The 18,628-nt window shown below is 41.0% G+C and overlaps 1 protein-coding gene across 1 annotated transcript in view; it reads left to right on the plus strand.

The window, feature by feature from the left end:
- The window catches only part of piwil1 (piwi-like RNA-mediated gene silencing 1), a 55,011-nt gene that overhangs the window by 21,665 nt on the left and 14,718 nt on the right, over positions 1-18,628 (plus strand). Inside the window, exons 8-15 of the mRNA XM_060843896.1 lie at positions 321-432; positions 567-690; positions 1,900-2,017; positions 2,927-3,041; positions 3,872-4,059; positions 7,749-7,821; positions 12,015-12,215; positions 13,775-13,878. Of these exons, the coding sequence (XP_060699879.1) occupies positions 321-432; positions 567-690; positions 1,900-2,017; positions 2,927-3,041; positions 3,872-4,059; positions 7,749-7,821; positions 12,015-12,215; positions 13,775-13,878 (1,035 nt within the window). The remainder of the gene's footprint in view (positions 1-320; positions 433-566; positions 691-1,899; positions 2,018-2,926; positions 3,042-3,871; positions 4,060-7,748; positions 7,822-12,014; positions 12,216-13,774; positions 13,879-18,628) is intronic.

An 18,628-nucleotide genomic window follows, 5' to 3' on the forward strand; every position in this document is an offset into this window, starting at 1 on the left:
GAAGGTTTTGTTTTCAAAACTTGAAGCACTAATTGATGGTGTTGGGGAAGAGATGAGACTGGCTGTAGTTTTAAGATCTTTTATCAGTGTTTCTATATTTAAATAGCTTGGTTTTTTTCCTCTGTGTAATAAATGTAGATTTCCTCCATAAGGAAACAGTCTTTTGTACATGTCATGTGATGAATGATCACCATATTAAATAAAAACAAAATGTTTCGAACCACATTTCATTCTGGGGTCTGACTTGGCCAGTAGTAAATTCCACTTGGATCATAATGTATTCATTCATCAACTCATTCAGTCATCATGGTGACTCCTAGATACAACAACAAGACTTACCGAATTGATGACATTGATTGGGTTCAGAATCCACGAAACACCTTTAAAAAAGCAGATGGATCTCAAATCAGCTACATAGAATATTACAAGAAGGTACAACCATATTGCATTAATCTTCAGTTTAAAAAAAGTTCTGATATGTCAATTTCTTTAATTTTTGACCAATATGTTGAAAGGTTAGGAATGTGAGAAAATTTGAGTTACACCTATTTTTAATTTTTCCATAGCAATATAGTACAGACATTACTGATTTGAACCAGCCAGTGCTTGTCAGTCAGCCCAAAAGACAAGGACCTGGAGGTACTACTATAGGACCCATCTGCCTCATTCCAGAGCTCTGCTATCTTACAGGTAATGGGAATTGAAAAGATGGGCTAATTTGGGGTGATATGTAATAATTATTTTGTATGCATAACTCAGTTTGAAAGCATGTTCCATGTCAAAGAGTGCATCTTGTTGTTAATGTCACATTTTGGTGGCATGGCAGTGCCTTTGAAATAATTCATTACCTTCAAGTCGCTGAAGCATGGTTTTTGAGATTGGCTAACTGTACCAAAGAGAGGTAAACCTGTGACCTTTTTGTCTATTTAGTTTCCACATTTCTCATTCTGGAAGCCGCGAGGAGGAGATGTCAGTGTTGTAAACCAGACTTTTAAAGTTGTAACTTAGCATTTAACCATAATTGTCATGCTGTAAAATATTGTATAAATTTGTATCAGTAGTTGTGAATTGAAGTATGCTGGCCCAAGGGACTTCTAGTTTGTCTGCTGAATATTTGATCTGTACTGAAATTAGATCTTGGTGTGAAAAGATGATTTGCTGCGATAGCTGCACTTTCAAAATGCATAATAAGCTTCAGAGTGCAGCTTGTGAATGTAGAACTGTGTCAAAATAATCATTTAAAATGTGGCTCCGTATTTCTCATGCCGTTGTTTGGGTTCAATTCATGTAGCATGAAGTAGCAGCTGCGCTTGATTCAGCAGCGACATTCAGTATAAATATTTTGGCTGATCCTCAGTGTTGTATTCCCAGGCAGTCTCCCATCCAAGTACTAACCAGGCCTGAGTCTGCTTAGCTTCTGAGATAAGGAGTTTTCAGACTAGTATGGCCGTAGGGACTGGCTCGTGATCCTCAGTGTTGCCTTCCATGGCAGCACTTGCCTCTGAATAAGCAAGGTTCTGTCGCATACCAGGTTCTAAGGACAAAAATCATCAGTGAAACTGCAACGCTGAGAGGATACTGCACTGGTGGAGGTGCAGTACTTCAAAAACCAGTGTTTATGCAAAGGCTGACAGCCTCCTCTAGTAAATAATTTCATTGAAGAAGAGCAAGCGAATTATCCAAAATCTTTTGCCAATATTTATCCCTGATTTAACACAACAAAAACATATGATCTGGTCATTTTCACTTTCCTGCTTTAGAGTTTGCCAAATGCAGTTGGTTACTGTTTCCTATGTTATAACAATGACGACACCATAACGAAACATTTCATAGGCCAGAAAATGGTTTATGTGAAAGGCACTGTTGTAAATTCATGTTTTCTTTCTTCATAATTTACAGGAATGACTGACAAAATACGTTCCGATTTCAGTGTTATGAGAGACCTGTCTGTACATACAAGATTAACACCAAAACAAAGAGAACAGCGGTTATGCCGTTTCATGGACTACATTCAAAAGTATGTTCTTAAATGAAATTAAATTTGGAAAAAAATAATCTGGTGATCAGAAGTATGAAAATTTTTGTAATGTAGCCCATTGTTGTAAAATATTGAAGCCATTTCTTTCAGTGGGCTATGGTAAAATGTTTCAATTTGTCAATTATTTTAACTGTCTTTTCTGATTCTCTATTCTCTCTTCAATCAGCAGATTAAAGTTTTTAAATATTTTTAATTTCAAATAAAAGCCAAAAGAACTCTGCTGTAAATCAGACAAAATTAGAAATTGCTGAAAAAGCTCAGCGGGTTTGGAAGATCTGCAGAGAGAAATCGGAGTTAACATTTTGGGTCATGTGACCCATCCTCAGACTTGCTGAGCTTTTCTAGCAATTTCTATTCTTGTCTGTCTTTTAATTTCAATATTTACTGCAGTCAGTTCTACTACATTTTCTTTGGCCTTCATAGTTTGAGCCAAGCCAACATTGGAATTCTAGTCTGAACCTGGTTGCACTATTTACATTAAGATATACTGTAATTTAAGTTCTAGCCTTTCAATAAGTCTGACGTTGGGGTACAACAATTTGTGTAATTTATTCAATGTACAAGGAGTATATGGCGCAGAAATGGACCATTTTGAAAATTGTTCAATGCCAGTGTTTATATTTAGGATTTCATTCTGCTCGCTGGCTCTTTACAGCATCAGATTATTTTCTGTGTTCACCTGGTCTACTTAATAAACCCATGGGATAGTTCTGGCTCTCTGTAAAAGCAGCAGATTTTCTCAAAATAGTCACTATGATCTGAACTCTGTGTTACACTTTGTTTTGAATTCATGTAGGGGAATTTCTTTTCTGCATTGACTGAAACTAAAGTAGACTTATAGATTTGCTGTTGTTAGTTTACAATGATTTTTAAACTTCTTAAAAACAGGGATGATAATGTCCAGAAGGAACTCTCTGATTGGGGTCTCCAGTTTGATACTGAGTTGCACTCGTTGTCTGGTCGAGTTGTGCCTTCAGAGAAGATCCACCAAGGTGGAAAAATGGTAATGTGCATTAGAAATCTCACCCAGATTGCAAATGGCTGTAAGTTTGTTTATGTCCACATAAGAAGCTAAATTCTACATCTAAATGGTTCTCTCAGCTACTCCATAGTACTAAATTGCTTCAGCATCAAATCACTGCTAGTGGTTAAACATAATGTGACAATACCCTCTGGAGGTAAATGCATGGAGTCAAGTGTCACCTGTTTTCAACCATTGGTCATGAATGTCTTATTTCAGGCAATATATTCGATTGTCTACTGTATTGTGAGCTGCACTATGTAGCTTATGCGAGAAACTATTGACATTAAGCGCATAAAAGTTAATTTAAGAGCAAGCATTCGTTACAATGGGCAGTCTTGATGGAAAAGTGAATGACTTTTAGAAATTTAGATTTATTATTAGCATGACTTTAGTTCCTTTGTTCCCAGGCTAGAGATGGCTATTCATTTCCTTGTGACTTTTTAAAAATCATTTAACTAAATGATTTGTGTTTGATCTTACCTAATATAGGGCAGCAAGGGTGTGTGTGCAAAGAGGGAGGGGATGGAGGTGTTGGAGGAAGAGAGACTGACTGCATTTTGCTGTCAGTGATTATAACTGCATTAGGTTCAAGATTGTTATGGACAAGGATTGGCCTGAAGTCAAAGTAATTGCCTAATTTAGCATGTTTGAGGCTTCATTCCCAAATTTCTTTGTTTTCTCTTGACTTTTTCTTCTGTGAGTATAGATTAGGCATGTGTTGGAAAAAGCAATTCTTTGTATGTTTTTGTTTATTTGCACCTTTTATGCTCTGATTTAAGTTATATTGTGTGGATTCCATTACTTTTCAGTTTGACTATAATCCTCAAGCAGCAGAGTGGTCCAGAGAAACCAGAGGTGCATACCTGATTAATCCTATTCCACTGGAAAATTGGGTGCTGATTTTTACCCGAAGAAATGTTGATGTAGCTAGGAGCCTTTTCCAAACTCTAGGCAAAGTAGTAAATGCAATGGGCATTAGAATGGAAAAGCCATTAATGTAAGTACTCAACCATACTCGTATGGTTCATACTAAATGCACTGTTAGTCTTCATACTCCTGACAATTCTTGGAACATGAAAAGAAATGGACCATTTAATCCTCGAGCCTGCGGCCTGACTGAGTGTGGCTGATCTGTGACTTGACTTGAAATATTTGCCATAACAGATTTTGCTTAAGCAAAACAAATTAACAACAGTTAAAATTTAACAGTTGACCTAATTTGCTGGAGAATTCTAAAACTCTATTACCTGTGACTTGTATCATAACATGGCGGTACGGTGGTTCAGTGGTTAACGCTGTTGCCTCATGGCACCAGGGACCTGGGTTTGATTCCACCCTCATGTGACTGAGCAAACTCCACACGGGCGTTGTCCCCATGCCTTTGGGGTTTCCTCCAGGTGCTCTTGTTTCCTCCCATGGTCCAAAGATGTGCGGGTTAGGTGGATTCAGTGTGGGGAAGTTAAGGGTTACAGGTATAGGGTGGGATGGTCTTTGGATGGTCCGTGTGGACTTTGGGCTGAATGGGCCTGTTTCTGCACTATAGGGATTCTGTGATTTCTACAATTTGATTAGTAATTGCACTATTCACAATGCATACGTAACAGTCCACGTCCAAATGTAAGGAGACCTGTTTGAGTTGATCAGTGACAAATAGTGTTCACACCCTCCAGGATTGACAACCCATTTGATTGGCATCATATCTACAAAAATGTACTCCCTCCTCCACCAGTGCTCAGTAACAGCGGTATACTTTTGCAAGATTATTTGGCAAAAATTCACCAAAGTTCCTTAGTTCGCACCTTCCAAACCCATGACCACTTCCATCTAAAATGATGACATTAAATGACTGCAGTGGTTCAAGAAGACAGCTCTCCAGGGCATCCCCTCAAGGGATGGACGGTAATTGCTGGCCCAGTCAGTGGTGCCATGTAGCAGCAATGCTAATGGATGGATGAATGAATTTTTTTTAAAAAACAGCTGAATTCCTAAGAGATCAAGCTGAGTTTTAAGTTGTTCTTCCCTTACTCCTAGGTTGCTGAGCCAGTGAAGAGATTCTATGTCCAGTCTGTTAGAGAAATAAATCCATACAAGTGAAAGCTCTTATTAAATTCTCCTGTCAGTGTAACTGGTTGTCCATAAGTGCCTGATCTGCAGTGTTACACTTTATCATAGATGCAAGGAAATTCAACACCAAAAAATGAAACCCAAGGGGAGGGCGACAAGCTTTGAAAGATTTGTCTCTTAACACTCCTCATCAATATCTCACCTAGTGAAACAATATAATGATTATGGTTTTGATTTTTGTATTTTAAGCCTGCTCATACATTCTGAAACTGTAAGTGATGTAGCAACGGGGGAAACAAATACTTGAAAATTTAAATGACAGCGTTTAGAATGTGCCCAAGGCGGCTCCAAGTTGTAAACATGGTTAGATTTGATTTATTATTTCTCTGATGGAAAGCCAAGTTCTCCATCTTCATACAGAGGAACTTCGATTATCCGAATGACACGGGCAGGGAGCATTTTGTTTGGATAACGCAATGGTGGATAACACCGTTTAGCCAAGCTTTGGGACCTTGCAATCTTGCCAGATAATCCAAAATTTGGATAATTAAATGCTGGATAATTGAGATTCCTCTGTATATTATTGGCTTCTCAAACAGTTCATTCACAACGCTCTCTAGTTGAAATGAAGTGCTGTCAGTGCCAGACTCCAGCATTGAAAGACTAGCATAGTTAATTAACATGGAATTAGACCCTTGCACTGGGTCTAACTTTGAATTCCTACTCCAGTGAAGAAAAATGAACATCTTTGTGTGGTTATTGGACTGAAGGGTCTGTTTCCATGCTGTATATCTCTGACTCTATTTTGGACATGAAACAAAGGAAATTGATCAGATGGTCTGTCTTTGGAGAAGATTAATGAAAGCAACTTGATCAGGGACTATTGTCTACAGCTGGTATCAAAGTGGCTGCATTCTGTCAAATTTACTTCCTCAGTGATGTCTGTTCCACTGGCGACTCCCCACGTAATAACTGCCTATGACCATGGGTAACCAGCTCTGTACAGCATCCAAGCTTCAGTTGGCAAATAACTTGTCAGACAATGACTTTGTTTCCAACTAGAGAGAGTCTGAATCCCTCTATATTTTACTGACATTACTGTCTCATTTTCTGCTGGTAAGATCCTGGGAATCAGAAACTCAACCTGAACAATTACATAATTTCCCTGTTGTGTGACAAGAACAAAGACTATGTATTTTGAGGTGAATGGCTCACCTTACTTCCCATCCATAGTCATAGAGATATACAGCACAGAAACAGACCCTTCGGTCCAACTCATCCATGCCGACCAGATATCCCAACCCAATCTAATCCAACCCTGCCAGCACCTGTCCCATATCCCTCCAAACCCTTCCTATTCATATACCCATCCAGATGCCGTTTAAATGTTGCAATTGTATTAGCCTCCACCACTTCCTCTGGCAGCTCATTCCATGCACGTACCACGCTCTGTTTTTTTGAAAGTTGCCACTTTTTAATATCTTCCTCTCTCACCCTGAACCTATGCCCTCTACTTCTGGACTCCCCTACCCTAGGGAAAAGATTTTGTCTATTTATCCTATCTATGCCCATCATGATCTTATAAATCTTTTATAAGGGGTCATCCCTCAGCCTCTGACACTCCAGGGAAAACAGCCCCAGCCTGTTCAGCCTCTCCCTGTAGCTCAAATCCTCCAACCCTGGCAACATCCTTGTAAATCTTTCCTGAACCCTTTCAAGTTTCACAACATCTTTCCAAAACGAAGGAGACCAGAATTGCAGATAATATTCCAACAGCGGCTTAACCAATGTCCTGTACAGCCGCAACATGACCTCCCAGTACTCAATACTCTGACCAATAAAGGAAAGCATACCAGGCGCCGCCTTCACTATCCTATCTACCTGCAACTCAACTGTTCAAGGACCAATGAACCTGCACTCCAATATCTCTCTGTTCAGCAGCACTCCCTAAGACGTTACAATTAAGTGTATAAGTCCTGTTAAGATTTGCCAAAATGCAAATCCTGCCAAAATGCAGCACCTCACATTTACCTAAATTAAATTCCATTTGCCACTTCTCAGCCCATTGGCCCATTTGATCAAGATCCCATTGTAATCTGAGGTAACCTTTATTGCTGTCCACTACACCTCCGATCTTGGTGTCATCTGCAAACCTACTAACTATACCTCTTGTGCTCAAATCCAAATCATTTATATAAATGATGAAAAATATTGGACCCAGCATAGATCCTTGTGGCACTCCACTGGTCACTAGCCTCCAGTCTGAAAAACAACCCTCCACCACCCTTCTGTTTGAGCCAGTTCTGTATCCACATGGTGAGTTCTGTCTGTGTTCCATGATGGAATATATTCCCCAATCACCTGAATAGATGGTTGTCAGAGGAACTGACTAGAAAGTTTAACTGAGTATTTTCAACTGTTCATTTTTCTATGAGGTCAAGCCTGTACAGATGAGTAGCAATTTTGGTGAGTTTTTATTGGCTTATTGGGATTGTTACATGGGCAGGATCCTCCCTTGACTACTTTCTGTGGCTGTATTTTGCAAAGTTTGCTAATTGCTATCAATTTGATCTGGTCACTTATTTGTTTTAAAAAGAAATAAACTGACTTTTTTAATTTTAGGATTGAGGTAGAAGATCGCAGTGAGGCATTTTTGAAGGCTTTGCAGTCTAATGTTACTCAGTCCACAAGAATTGTAAGAACATATTTAAAGATTTAATCCTGTTTTACCTTGCTCTTTTTAGATCAAGTTTAAACTTTCAGTTGTGTATGCATGGGAATTAATGACGGGAGAATTTATTTTTTATGGAGCCACATGACCCTTTTGGAAAAGTAAAAAATCTGAAATCTCTAGAAGTGGAGGGATAAACGAACAAACTGCAAAAGAGTTTTGTTCATATGACCTTAAAATGTGATTCGGTATCAAGTATACAACTAGCAGCAATGCAAATCCTGCTCCTATCGCTGGTTGTGCTAGAGTTAGAATATTGTTTCTGGTTTTGGGTACTATCCTTTAAACCTTACAAGAAAAGAGTCCTGAAAAATTCACTCCTGATTTTATACCAAAACTTTTGTCATCAGATCTCAGTAATGGAGGCTTATGAGAATTGTGAAGTTCTATAGGTTTCAAAATATTCAAGATTTAAAGGGTTTGATGACAAAAAGTGAGATGGTTGAGTGGTAGGTACAGGGAGCGTTCTCACTTTTTAGTAATCCGGCACCTCACATTTACCTAAATTAAATTCCATTTGCCACTTCTCAGCCCATTGGCCCATCTGATCAAGATCCCATTGAAACCTCTCCAAATATTAGGTCAAATTAAATGGATTGAATAAATAACAAAGGTGGAAACAGTCACAAAGAATCGATAGAACATTACAGCGCAGTACAGGCCCTTCAGCCCTCGATGATTCCACAGTTTGGCGCAACAATTTGAAGCCTATCTATCATATACTATTCCATTTTCATCTATGTTTACCCAATGACCATTTAAATGCCCTGAAAGTTGGCAAGTTTACTACAGTTGCAGACAGGGCATTCCTCATCCCTACTACTTTGAGTAAAGAAACTACCTCTGACATCTGTCGTATATCTATCACCCCTCAATTTGACGCGATGTCCCCTTGTGCTAGCAATCACTACCTGAGGAAAAAGACTATCACTGTCCACCCTATCTAAACCTCTGATTATCTTGTATGTCTCAATTAAGTTAACTCTCAACCACCTGCTCTCTAATGAAAACACCCTCAAGTCCCTCAGCCTTTCCTCATATATGACCGTCCCTCCATACCAGGCAGCATCCTAGTAAATTGCCTCCGAACCCTTTCCAAAGATTCCACATCTTTCTGATAATGCAGTGACCTGAATTGTACACAATGCGGCCACACCAGAGTTTTGTACAGCTGCAACATAACCTCATGGCTCCGAAACTCTCCCTCGACCAGTAAAAGCTAACACGCCATATGCCGCCTTAACAACCCTATCAACCTAGGTTGCAACTTTCAGGGATCTATGTACAGATCTCTCTGCTCATCCACACTACCAAGAATTTTACCATTAGCCCTGTACTGTTTATTCATGTTGCTGCTTCCAAAGTGAATCACTTCACACTTTTCCACACTAAACTCCATTTCCCATCTCTTAACCCATCTCTGCAGCTTATCTATGTCCCTCTGAAATCTGCAACATCCTTCAGCACTGTCCACAGCTCCACTGGTCTTAGTGTCATCGGCAAATTTACTAACCCATCCTTCTACACCCACATCCAGGTCATTTATCAAAATGACCAACAGCAGTGGACCCGAAACAGATCATTGCAGTACACCACCAGTAACTGAACTCCAAGATGAATGTTTCCCATCAACCAGCCAATTTCTGATCCAAGCCGCTAAATCACCCTCCGTCCAATGCCTCTGTAATTTGTGCAATAGCCTACCGTGGGGAACCTTATCAAGCATCTTACTGAAATCCATATATACCACATCAAACGTTTTACCCTCATCCACCTGTTTGATCACCGTCTCAAAGAACTCAAACTTTGAGGCATGACCTATCCTTTTCAAAACCATGCTGACTATCCCTAATCAAATTATTTCTCTCTAAATTATTATAAATCCTATTTCTTAACCTTTTCCAACTCTTTTTACCCACAACCGAAGTAAGGTTCACTGGTCTATAATTGCTAAGATTGTCTCTACTCCCTTGAACAAGGGGACAACATTGGGTATCCTCCAGTCTTCTGGCACTATTCCTGTAGATAGTGATGACATAAAGATCAAAGCCAAGGACACTGCAATCTCTTCCCTAGCTTCCCAGAGAATCCAAGGATAAAGTTCATCCAGCCAAGGAGACTTAACTATTTCACACTTTCCAGAATTGCTAACACCACTTCCTTGTGAGCCTCAATCCCGTCTAGTCTGGTAGTCTGTATCTCAGTATTCTCAACGTTTTTTTCCCCCAATGTGAATTCTGACAAATTATTTAGAGCTTCCCCTGTCTCCTCTGACTCCATGTACAACTTCCCACTGCTGTCCTTGACTGGTCCTAATCTTACTCGAGTCATTCTGAAATAAAATAACACTTTTAGAAAGCTTTAGGGTTTTCCTTGATCCTATCTGCTAATGACTTCTCATGTCCCCTCCTGGCTCCTCTTAGTTCTCTTTTTAGGTCTTTCCTGATTAGGTTGTAACTCTCTAGTGCCCTAACTGAGCTTTCACATCTCATTCTAACATAAGCCATCGCCTTCCTCTTGAAAAGAGATGCAACTACTTTAGTAAACCACAGCTTCCCTCGCTTGACCACTTCACTACCTGTCAGGTACGTACTTATCAAGGTCATGCAGTAGCTGTTCCTTGAATAAGCTCCACATTCCAATTTTGTCCATCCCCTGTAGTTTCCTTCCCTATCCTATGCATCCTAAATCTTGCTTATTTGCATCATAATTGCCTTTCCCTCAGTTATAACTCTTGCACTGAGGTATATGCCTATCCCTTTCCGTCACGAAAATAAACATAACTGAATTGTGGTCACTATCACCAAAGTGCTCACCTGGCCGGGTCCATTACCCAGTACCAAATCCAATGTGGTCTCGCCCCTTGTTGGCCTGTCTGCATACTGTGTCAGGAAACCCTTCTGCGCACGCTGGACAAAAACTGACTTATCTGAAGTACTTGAACTATAATATTCCCAGTCAATATTGGGAAATTAAAGTCTCCCATAACAACTACCCTATTACCCTGGCTGTTATCCAGAACCATCTTTGCAATCCTTTAGTCTACATCCCTGGAACTATTTGGAGGCCTATAGAAAACTCCCAACCCGGTGACCTCTCCTTTCTTGTTTCAAACTTCAGCTCATATTACCTCCTAGACGAGTCCTCAAATGTCCTTTCTGCCACCTTAATACTGTCCTTGACTAACAATGCCACATGCCCCCCCCTTTTTTTTTACCATCTTCTCTGTTCTTACTGAAACATCTAAATTCCGGAACCAGCAACAACCATTCCTCTCCCTGCTCTATCAGTGTCTCCGAAATGGCCACAACATCGAAGTCCCAAGTACAACCTGTGCTGCATAATTGATATCATTATTCTGGATGCTCCTGGCATTGAAGTGGACACACTTCAGACCATCTTTCTGCTTGTGCACTCATCGACCTTGAAACCATGTTTCTGACCTCGCAACTCTCAATCTACTGGACACTGGAACTACAGGGTGAAAGATGCTGCCTGGCCTGCTGTGCTTTGACCAGCAACACATTTGCAACTGGAACTACAGGTCCGATCTCTTCCTCCGCCCCCCGCAGAATTAATTAAACCCTCCTGAATAGCAGTAGCAAACTCTTCCCCCGCCTCCGCCCACATGATATTGGAACCCTTCTAGTTTAGGTGTAGACCATCCTGTTTGCAGAGGTCCCACCAACCCCAGAAAGAGTCCCAATTATCCAGGAACCCAAAACGCACCCTCCTGAGCCATCCTTATGGCAGCGTGTTCAATTCCTCCCTCTCCCTATTCTTCACCTCGCCAGCACGTAGCACTGACACCAAACCAGAGATAGTAACTCTCTATTTGTTCTAGCCCTAAGTTTCCACCTGAATTTCTGCCTTAAATCCCCATCCTTTTTCCTACCTATGTGGACCATGACTTGGAGCTGCTCCCCCACCCCCTCAAACACGATCCGAGACATCACGAAACCTGGCAATTTGGGAGGCAACATACCAACTGTTAGTCCCTCTCATTCCCACAGAATCTCCTATCTGTCCTCTTAACACCTCTGTCCTCACAGCTCCTGGAAAAAATGGATCCATTGCGATGATAGTCTTGAATGAAGTAAAATGAAGTATATTAAAGTGGTAATTCTGTTTTCAAATTACATTCTTTTGCTCACCAGGTTGTTTGTGTCCTTCCTTCTAATCGCAAAGACAAATATGATACCATCAAGAAATACTTGTGCGTTGAATGCCCAACCCCAAGTCAGTGTGTAGTTGCTCGCACCTTAAGTAAGCCACAAGCATTGATGGCTATTGCAACAAAAATTGCATTACAAATAAACTGTAAAATGGGTGGTGAACTGTGGAGTGTCGAGATACCAGTAAGTATTTGCACTTGAATAGAACTCTCTGTGCTTTTTGTGTTTCGAAATGATGTATCACTTTAGCAGTTTGTTTTTTCCCTAATTGAGTAAATCAGGCTATAGTCTTTGATATTAAAAACTGGTTTGTTGTATTACAGCAAAATAGACCAATGTTGTTTCATGTTTCCTTGATTGTGGATTTAAACATCCATCAAACCAATAATGCAGTAATAAATCAGCTGTCCATAGTCTTGCAAGGCAAAATGGTGACGCTGAATTGGAAGGCCTTATGGTTTTGGTGCTAACCTAGTTATCTGAGGTAGTCAGTTCAAATCCAAATCTGACTTTGTAAATGCATTTTAATTGAATGTAATTTCCTGATCTTTATATCTGGAAAAATTAGCATGAAAGCTGCTGGTCTATTGTAGAAGCACAGTTGGTTCATTGATGGCCTTCAAAGCAATGAGGAGAAAGTGAGGACTGCAGATGCTGGAGATCAGAGCTGAAAATGTTTTGCTGGAAAAGCACAGCAGGTCAGGCAGCATCCAAGGAGCAAGGCAATTGACATTTCGGGCATGAGCCCTTCTTCAGGATTCCTGCGCTTTTCCACCAACACATTTTCAGTTCTTCAAAGCAATGAATGTATCTCCTTCACTGGGCCAGACCCACATGCAAACTCAGTCTTGCACTGGTTGATTTTTAAAGATCTGCCAGAGTTGTCCACATGCTAAAGAATAATTTACTACTTCCCTTCCCTAAATCTAGCTTATCTCTCCAAGCTTCAGGTTCACTGCCTTTATTCCTGATGAAGGGCTTTTGCCCAAAACGTCAATTTCTCTGCACTTTGGATGCTGCCTGAACTGCTGTCCTCTTCCAGCATCTGCAGTCATTGCTTTTACCTCCCTAAATCAAACCTGTATAATAGGAACATGGTGGAATGAGGTATTGGCATTTGAGTGCTTTGTCCATAAGGGATTAGAGTGTATATTACTCCTGTATGTTTGACTATATTGTAAGTGCAAATTCATGCCTCTTTGTTCCTCGCATTTTGGACTGGCAAGATCTTTTTTTTTCCTTGAAAGTCCTTGAAATGAGGTAAAGTTTGGGTCATTAGTCAAAGAACTGGCTCTTAGCTTGTTTTTTGAAAGATTTTAAAGCAATTCATAGACATATAGAAGTGTTCGAGTGCAGGAGGAGGCTGTTTGGCCCATCATGCCTGCACCGGCTTGTTAAATGAGCATCGTCACTTGAGTTAGGACCACTTCTAGATATGACACCAGCCATTCTTGCTTGTTGATCTCAAGTTGTTCAAAGAGCATCGAAACTTGGTGATTCAATTGCTTGGAGCATACCACATGCAAATAGGATGGTCTGTTGATTTTAAGTAAAAATAACTGGTATAATAGGAAAGTTTGTGAAGAGTCCATAATAGTCTTTTTGTTTTTTAAAAAACAATGGAACCTTTGGTACAGAGGTTAATTTCCCTTGTGGGTTTGGGAAGATACTGTGGTGTCAACTGATTTGGACTTGATTGCATTCTAAAGTATGAGTGACTTAATGTGGTGAATGTTTTACAGCTCAAACAGCTCATGGTGGTTGGCATAGATTGTTACCATGATAATGCTGCTGGGAGGAAGTCCATTGCAGGATTTGTAGCCAGTATTAATCAGTCAATAACAAGGTAAGTTCCAAGTGGAAGGTATCTTTAGAACTGTTTTTAAATTTATCCTAATTAGTTACAATGAAAGCATATCCCTTCCCCATATAAAGTTGACATTTCTTCCTTAATATTTGCATTGAAATTAGTCTAAATATGTGGGGTTTTGGAAAGTACTCATTGAGGGAAGCTGGAAAGTATTAATATACAACACAAGTCAAACCTCAAGGTGAAAGTTGTTTTTTTTCTTTCAGACTTTTTTCCTTTTCTTTTCTCCAACCCCACTTCAGGCTTCCCTATTTCAGCTTTTTACAAAACTCTGCAGTTAATAACTTGGCACTTACTTTAGTTAGAATGAAATGAAATAGATTTTGGCATTTTTTTTGTCATTCACTTGTGGGGTTTGAGCATTGTTGGCTGGGCCAGCATTTATTGCCCTTATCAGTTGCCCTTTAAGGTGCTAGTGAGCTTCCTCCTTGAACTGTCTGAGATTAGGGAGGGAATTCCAGGATTTTGACCTGGTAATAATGAAGGAATGGTGATGTAGTTCTAAGTCAGGATAGTGAGCAGTTTGGAGAGGAACTTGGAAGGGGTGGTGTTCTCTTGTATCTGCTACTCTTGTCCTTTTAGATGGCACTGGTTTAGAGGGTGCTATCTAAGCAGCTTTAGTGAGTTACTGCAGCACAACTTGTACACAGTGCTACTCCTGAGAGTCAGTGATTGTAAGAGTGGATGCTTACGGATGTAGTGCCAATCTAGTGGGCTGTTTTGTTCCGGATAGTGTCAAACTGCTTGTTGGGGCTGGACTCGTTCAGGCTCACCCCTGACTTGTGCCTTTTAAGTTCATGAGAGAGTAGTAATAAGTTGTAGAAAGTGGACAGGCTTTGGGGTATAAGGAGGTGAGTTACTTGTTGCAGTATTCCTAGCCTCTGAACTGCTCTTGTAGCCACTCAGTTTGTGGTGATTCCAGTTGAGCTTCTGGTCGATGGGAACCTTCAGGATGTTGAGAATGGAGGATTCAGTGTCCATCTTCTTATGTGCCTGGTACGACTCTGATCAGTGGAGAGTTTGTCCCTGATACCCATCGATTTCAGTTCTGCTAGGGCTCCTTAATGCCACACTTGGTGATCATGGTATTTCCTCCCCTCCCCTCTGCAATTCAGGTCTTTTGTACATACAAAGAACAAGGAAAATTTACAACCCAGGAACAGGCCCTTTGGCCCTCCAAGCCTGAACCAATCCAAATCCACCTTCTAAACCTGTCGCCCAATTCCTAAACATCTGTTTCCCTGTGCTCCCCATCTATTCATGCACCTGTCCAGACGCATCTTAAATGAATCTACCGAGCCTGCCTCTACCATCTCTGCTGACAACGCATTCCAGGCACCTACCACTCTCTTTAAAATACTTGCGTGTATCCCTCTTAAACCTTTCACCTCTCACATTGAAAGCATGACCTCTAGTTATTGAATCTTTCACTCTGGGACAAAGCTTATCTCTATCTATCTTGTCTATACCCTTCATGATTTTGTAGACCTCAATCAGGTCCCCCCCCCGATCTCCTTTTTTCGAATGAAAACAATCCTAACTTACTCAACCTCTCTTCATAGCTAGCACCTTCCATACCAGGCAACATCCTCGTAAACCTTATCTGCACCCTTTCCATTTGGTAATGTGGCGACCAGAACTGTGCACAGTGTCCTAAATGCGGCCAAACTAAAGTCCTGCCAGCTCTTACGTTCACTACCCCGTCCTTGACCACCCTATCCACCGGTGCTACAACCTTTATGGTACAATGGACCTGAAGTCCCAGGTCTCTCTGCTCATCAACTTTTCCCAAGGCTCTTCCGTTTACTGTATAATTCACCTTAGAGTTAGACTTCCCAAAATGTATCACCTCACATTTGCCTGGATTGAACTCCATCTGCCACTTCTATGCCCAACTCTCCAGTCTATCTATATTCTCTTGTATTCTTTGACGGTCCTCTATGCTTTCTGCTACTCCACCAACCTTGGTGTCATCTGCAAACTTACTGATCATACCACCAGTGCCCTCTTCCAGATCATTTATGGATATCACAAACAACAGTGGCCCCAACACTGACCCCTGTGGAACACCACCAGTCACCTTTCTCCATTTCAAGAAACTTCCTTCATCGATCTTGGTCACTCGAAGAGCTCTTGGTGAGGCACGATCTCCCCCACACAAAACCATGTTGCCTATCACTGATGAGCTCTTTCTTTTCCAAATATAAATAGATTTTATCCCTCCGTACCTCCTCCACAACTTTCCCACCACTGACATCAGGCTCACTGGTCTGTAGTTATCCGGAATATCCCTACTACCCTTCCTGTACAGAGGGACAACATGAGCAACTCTCCAGTCCTCCAGCACCTCACCTGTGTTTGAGGATGCTGCAAAGATATCTGTCAGGGCCCCAGCTATTTCCTCTCCCGCCTCCCTCAGCAATTTGGGATAGGTCCCATCCCGTCCTGGGGATACGTCCACCTTAATAACCTCTAGCCTACCCAACACATCTTCTCTACTTATGTCAATGTGATCCAGAGTAATCAAACTTCTATCACTAATCTCAACATTCATCATGTCTCTGTCCTCAGTGAACACTGATGCAAAATATTCATTCAGAATCTCACCCATTCTCGGGTTTGACACACAGCCTTCCTTCCCTATCCTTTAGTGGACCAATCCTTTCTCTAGTTACCTGCTTAATATAAGAATAAAAGGCTATGGGGTTCTCCTTAATTCTGCTCGCTAAAGCTATTTCATGACCCCTTTTAGCCCACTTGATTCCTCGTTTCAGACTTGTCCTACTCTCCCGATTATTCCTCCAGGGCCCATTCTGTTTTTAGCTCCCTGGACCTTATGTGCTCTTCCCTTTTTCTCTTGGCTAGTCGGACGATTTCTCCTGTCATCCACAGTTCACGAATCTTGCCTTTCCTATCCTTTGCTTTCAACGGGTCATGCCGAAGTTTGAACCAAGGCTGTAATGAGGTCAGGAGCTGGGTGTCACTGAGCAAGTTATTGCTGAACAGGAGTGGCTTGATAGCACTGTTGATGACTCCTTCCATCTCACTACCTATGATTTGAGAATAGAGCATTGTGGTGGTAATTGGTCAGGTTGGATTTATCCTTTTTGTTTACGTACAGGACATACCTGTAGAATTTTCCACATAGTCAGTTAGTTGCCAGTGTTATAACTGTACTGGAACAGCTTGGCCAGGGAGTGGCAAGTTCTGGAGCACTGGTCTTCAGTGCTAATTGCCAGAATGTTTCCAGAGCCCATAGCCTTTGCAGTATCCAGTGTCTCCAGCTGTTTGTTGATACCATGTGGAGTGAATCGACTTTGCTGAAGACTGGTATCTAATGCTAGGGACCACAGGAGGAGGCTGAGATGAATCCTCCTCTCAGTTTCTGGATTAATAATCTAGCAATAATATCACTAGGCCATCACCTCCCATCGTCCTGATGCTTTCAGGTGGAGTACCTTCTGTACTACAACCTCTAAACCAAGGAGTGGCAGGTGGAGTTTAATTTAGATAAATGTGAGGTGCTGCATTTTGGAAAGGCAAATCAGGGCAGGATGTATATGCCTTAATGGTAAGGTCCTGAGGAGTGTTTCTGAACAAAGAGACCTTGGAGTGCAGGTTCATAGTTCCTTGGAAGTGGAATCACAGGTAGGCTGGATTGTGAAGATGATATTTGGTACACTTGCCTTTATTGGTCAGTGCATTGAGTATAGGAATCAGGAAGTCACATTGTGGCTGTACAGGACATTGGTTAGGCCAGTTTTGGAATACTGTGTTTAATTCTAATCTCCCAGCCATAGACAAGATGTTGTGAACCCGAAAAGGGTTCAGCAAAGCTGTGCGAGGATGTTGCCAGGGTTGGAAGGTTTGAATTGTAGGAGAGGCTTAATATCCTGGGGTTATTTCCCTCGAGCATCAAAGGCTGAGGGATGACCTTTATCGAAGTTCATAAAATCATAGGCATGGATAGGGTGAACTGTCAGTGTCTTATCTCCAGGGTGGGGGGAGTCCTAAACTAGAGGGCATAGGTTTAAGATGAGAGGTGAAAGATTTAAAAGGGACCTAAGGGTCAACTTGTTCACGCAGAGGGTGGGTACGTATATGGAACAAGCTGCCAGAGTTAGTGGTCGAGCTGGTTACAATTACAACATTTTAAAATGAATCGGAATAGATACATTAAATAAGAGAGGTTTAGAGGGATATAGGTCAAATGCTAGCAATAAGACTAGTTTAGTTTAGGATATCTGGTCAGCATGGCTGTGTTGAACCAACGAATCTGTTTCCATACTGTACATCTCTGACTCTAAATCCTCTGCTAAATATGCCATGTTCTGAAGGCTGGTTGATGAAGTAAGCAGTTAGTACTTAAACAATCATGTGCAGTTTTTAATCTGATGTTTTTAGTGTTTAGTTCTAAGGTTGTGATTTCTTACAGATGGTCTTGTCTGTTCAGCAAGTTATTTTGACTATGGCACATAGTTTGTTAATTTCAGTGTCTTTGGCAGTTTGAAATAAAAGTTCCTGTGGAGTTGGCCTAGCTGCAAACAGCATTCTAGGATGGCATAGCAACCAAAATCTGAAATGTTGAGGTTGCAGAAATGCTGATGGCGTTTAACTCTGTTCTCCTGTACTGAGCAGAATTTTCTACACTGGAATAAAATGATGTCAGTTTGACTGACTTGTCAATTAATCAACACTTAAAAGCTAGAAATTAAACTGAAGGAAA

The sequence above is a fragment of the Hemiscyllium ocellatum genome, chromosome 24 (genome assembly GCF_020745735.1).
Source record: "Hemiscyllium ocellatum isolate sHemOce1 chromosome 24, sHemOce1.pat.X.cur, whole genome shotgun sequence".
NCBI lineage: Eukaryota > Metazoa > Chordata > Chondrichthyes > Orectolobiformes > Hemiscylliidae > Hemiscyllium > Hemiscyllium ocellatum.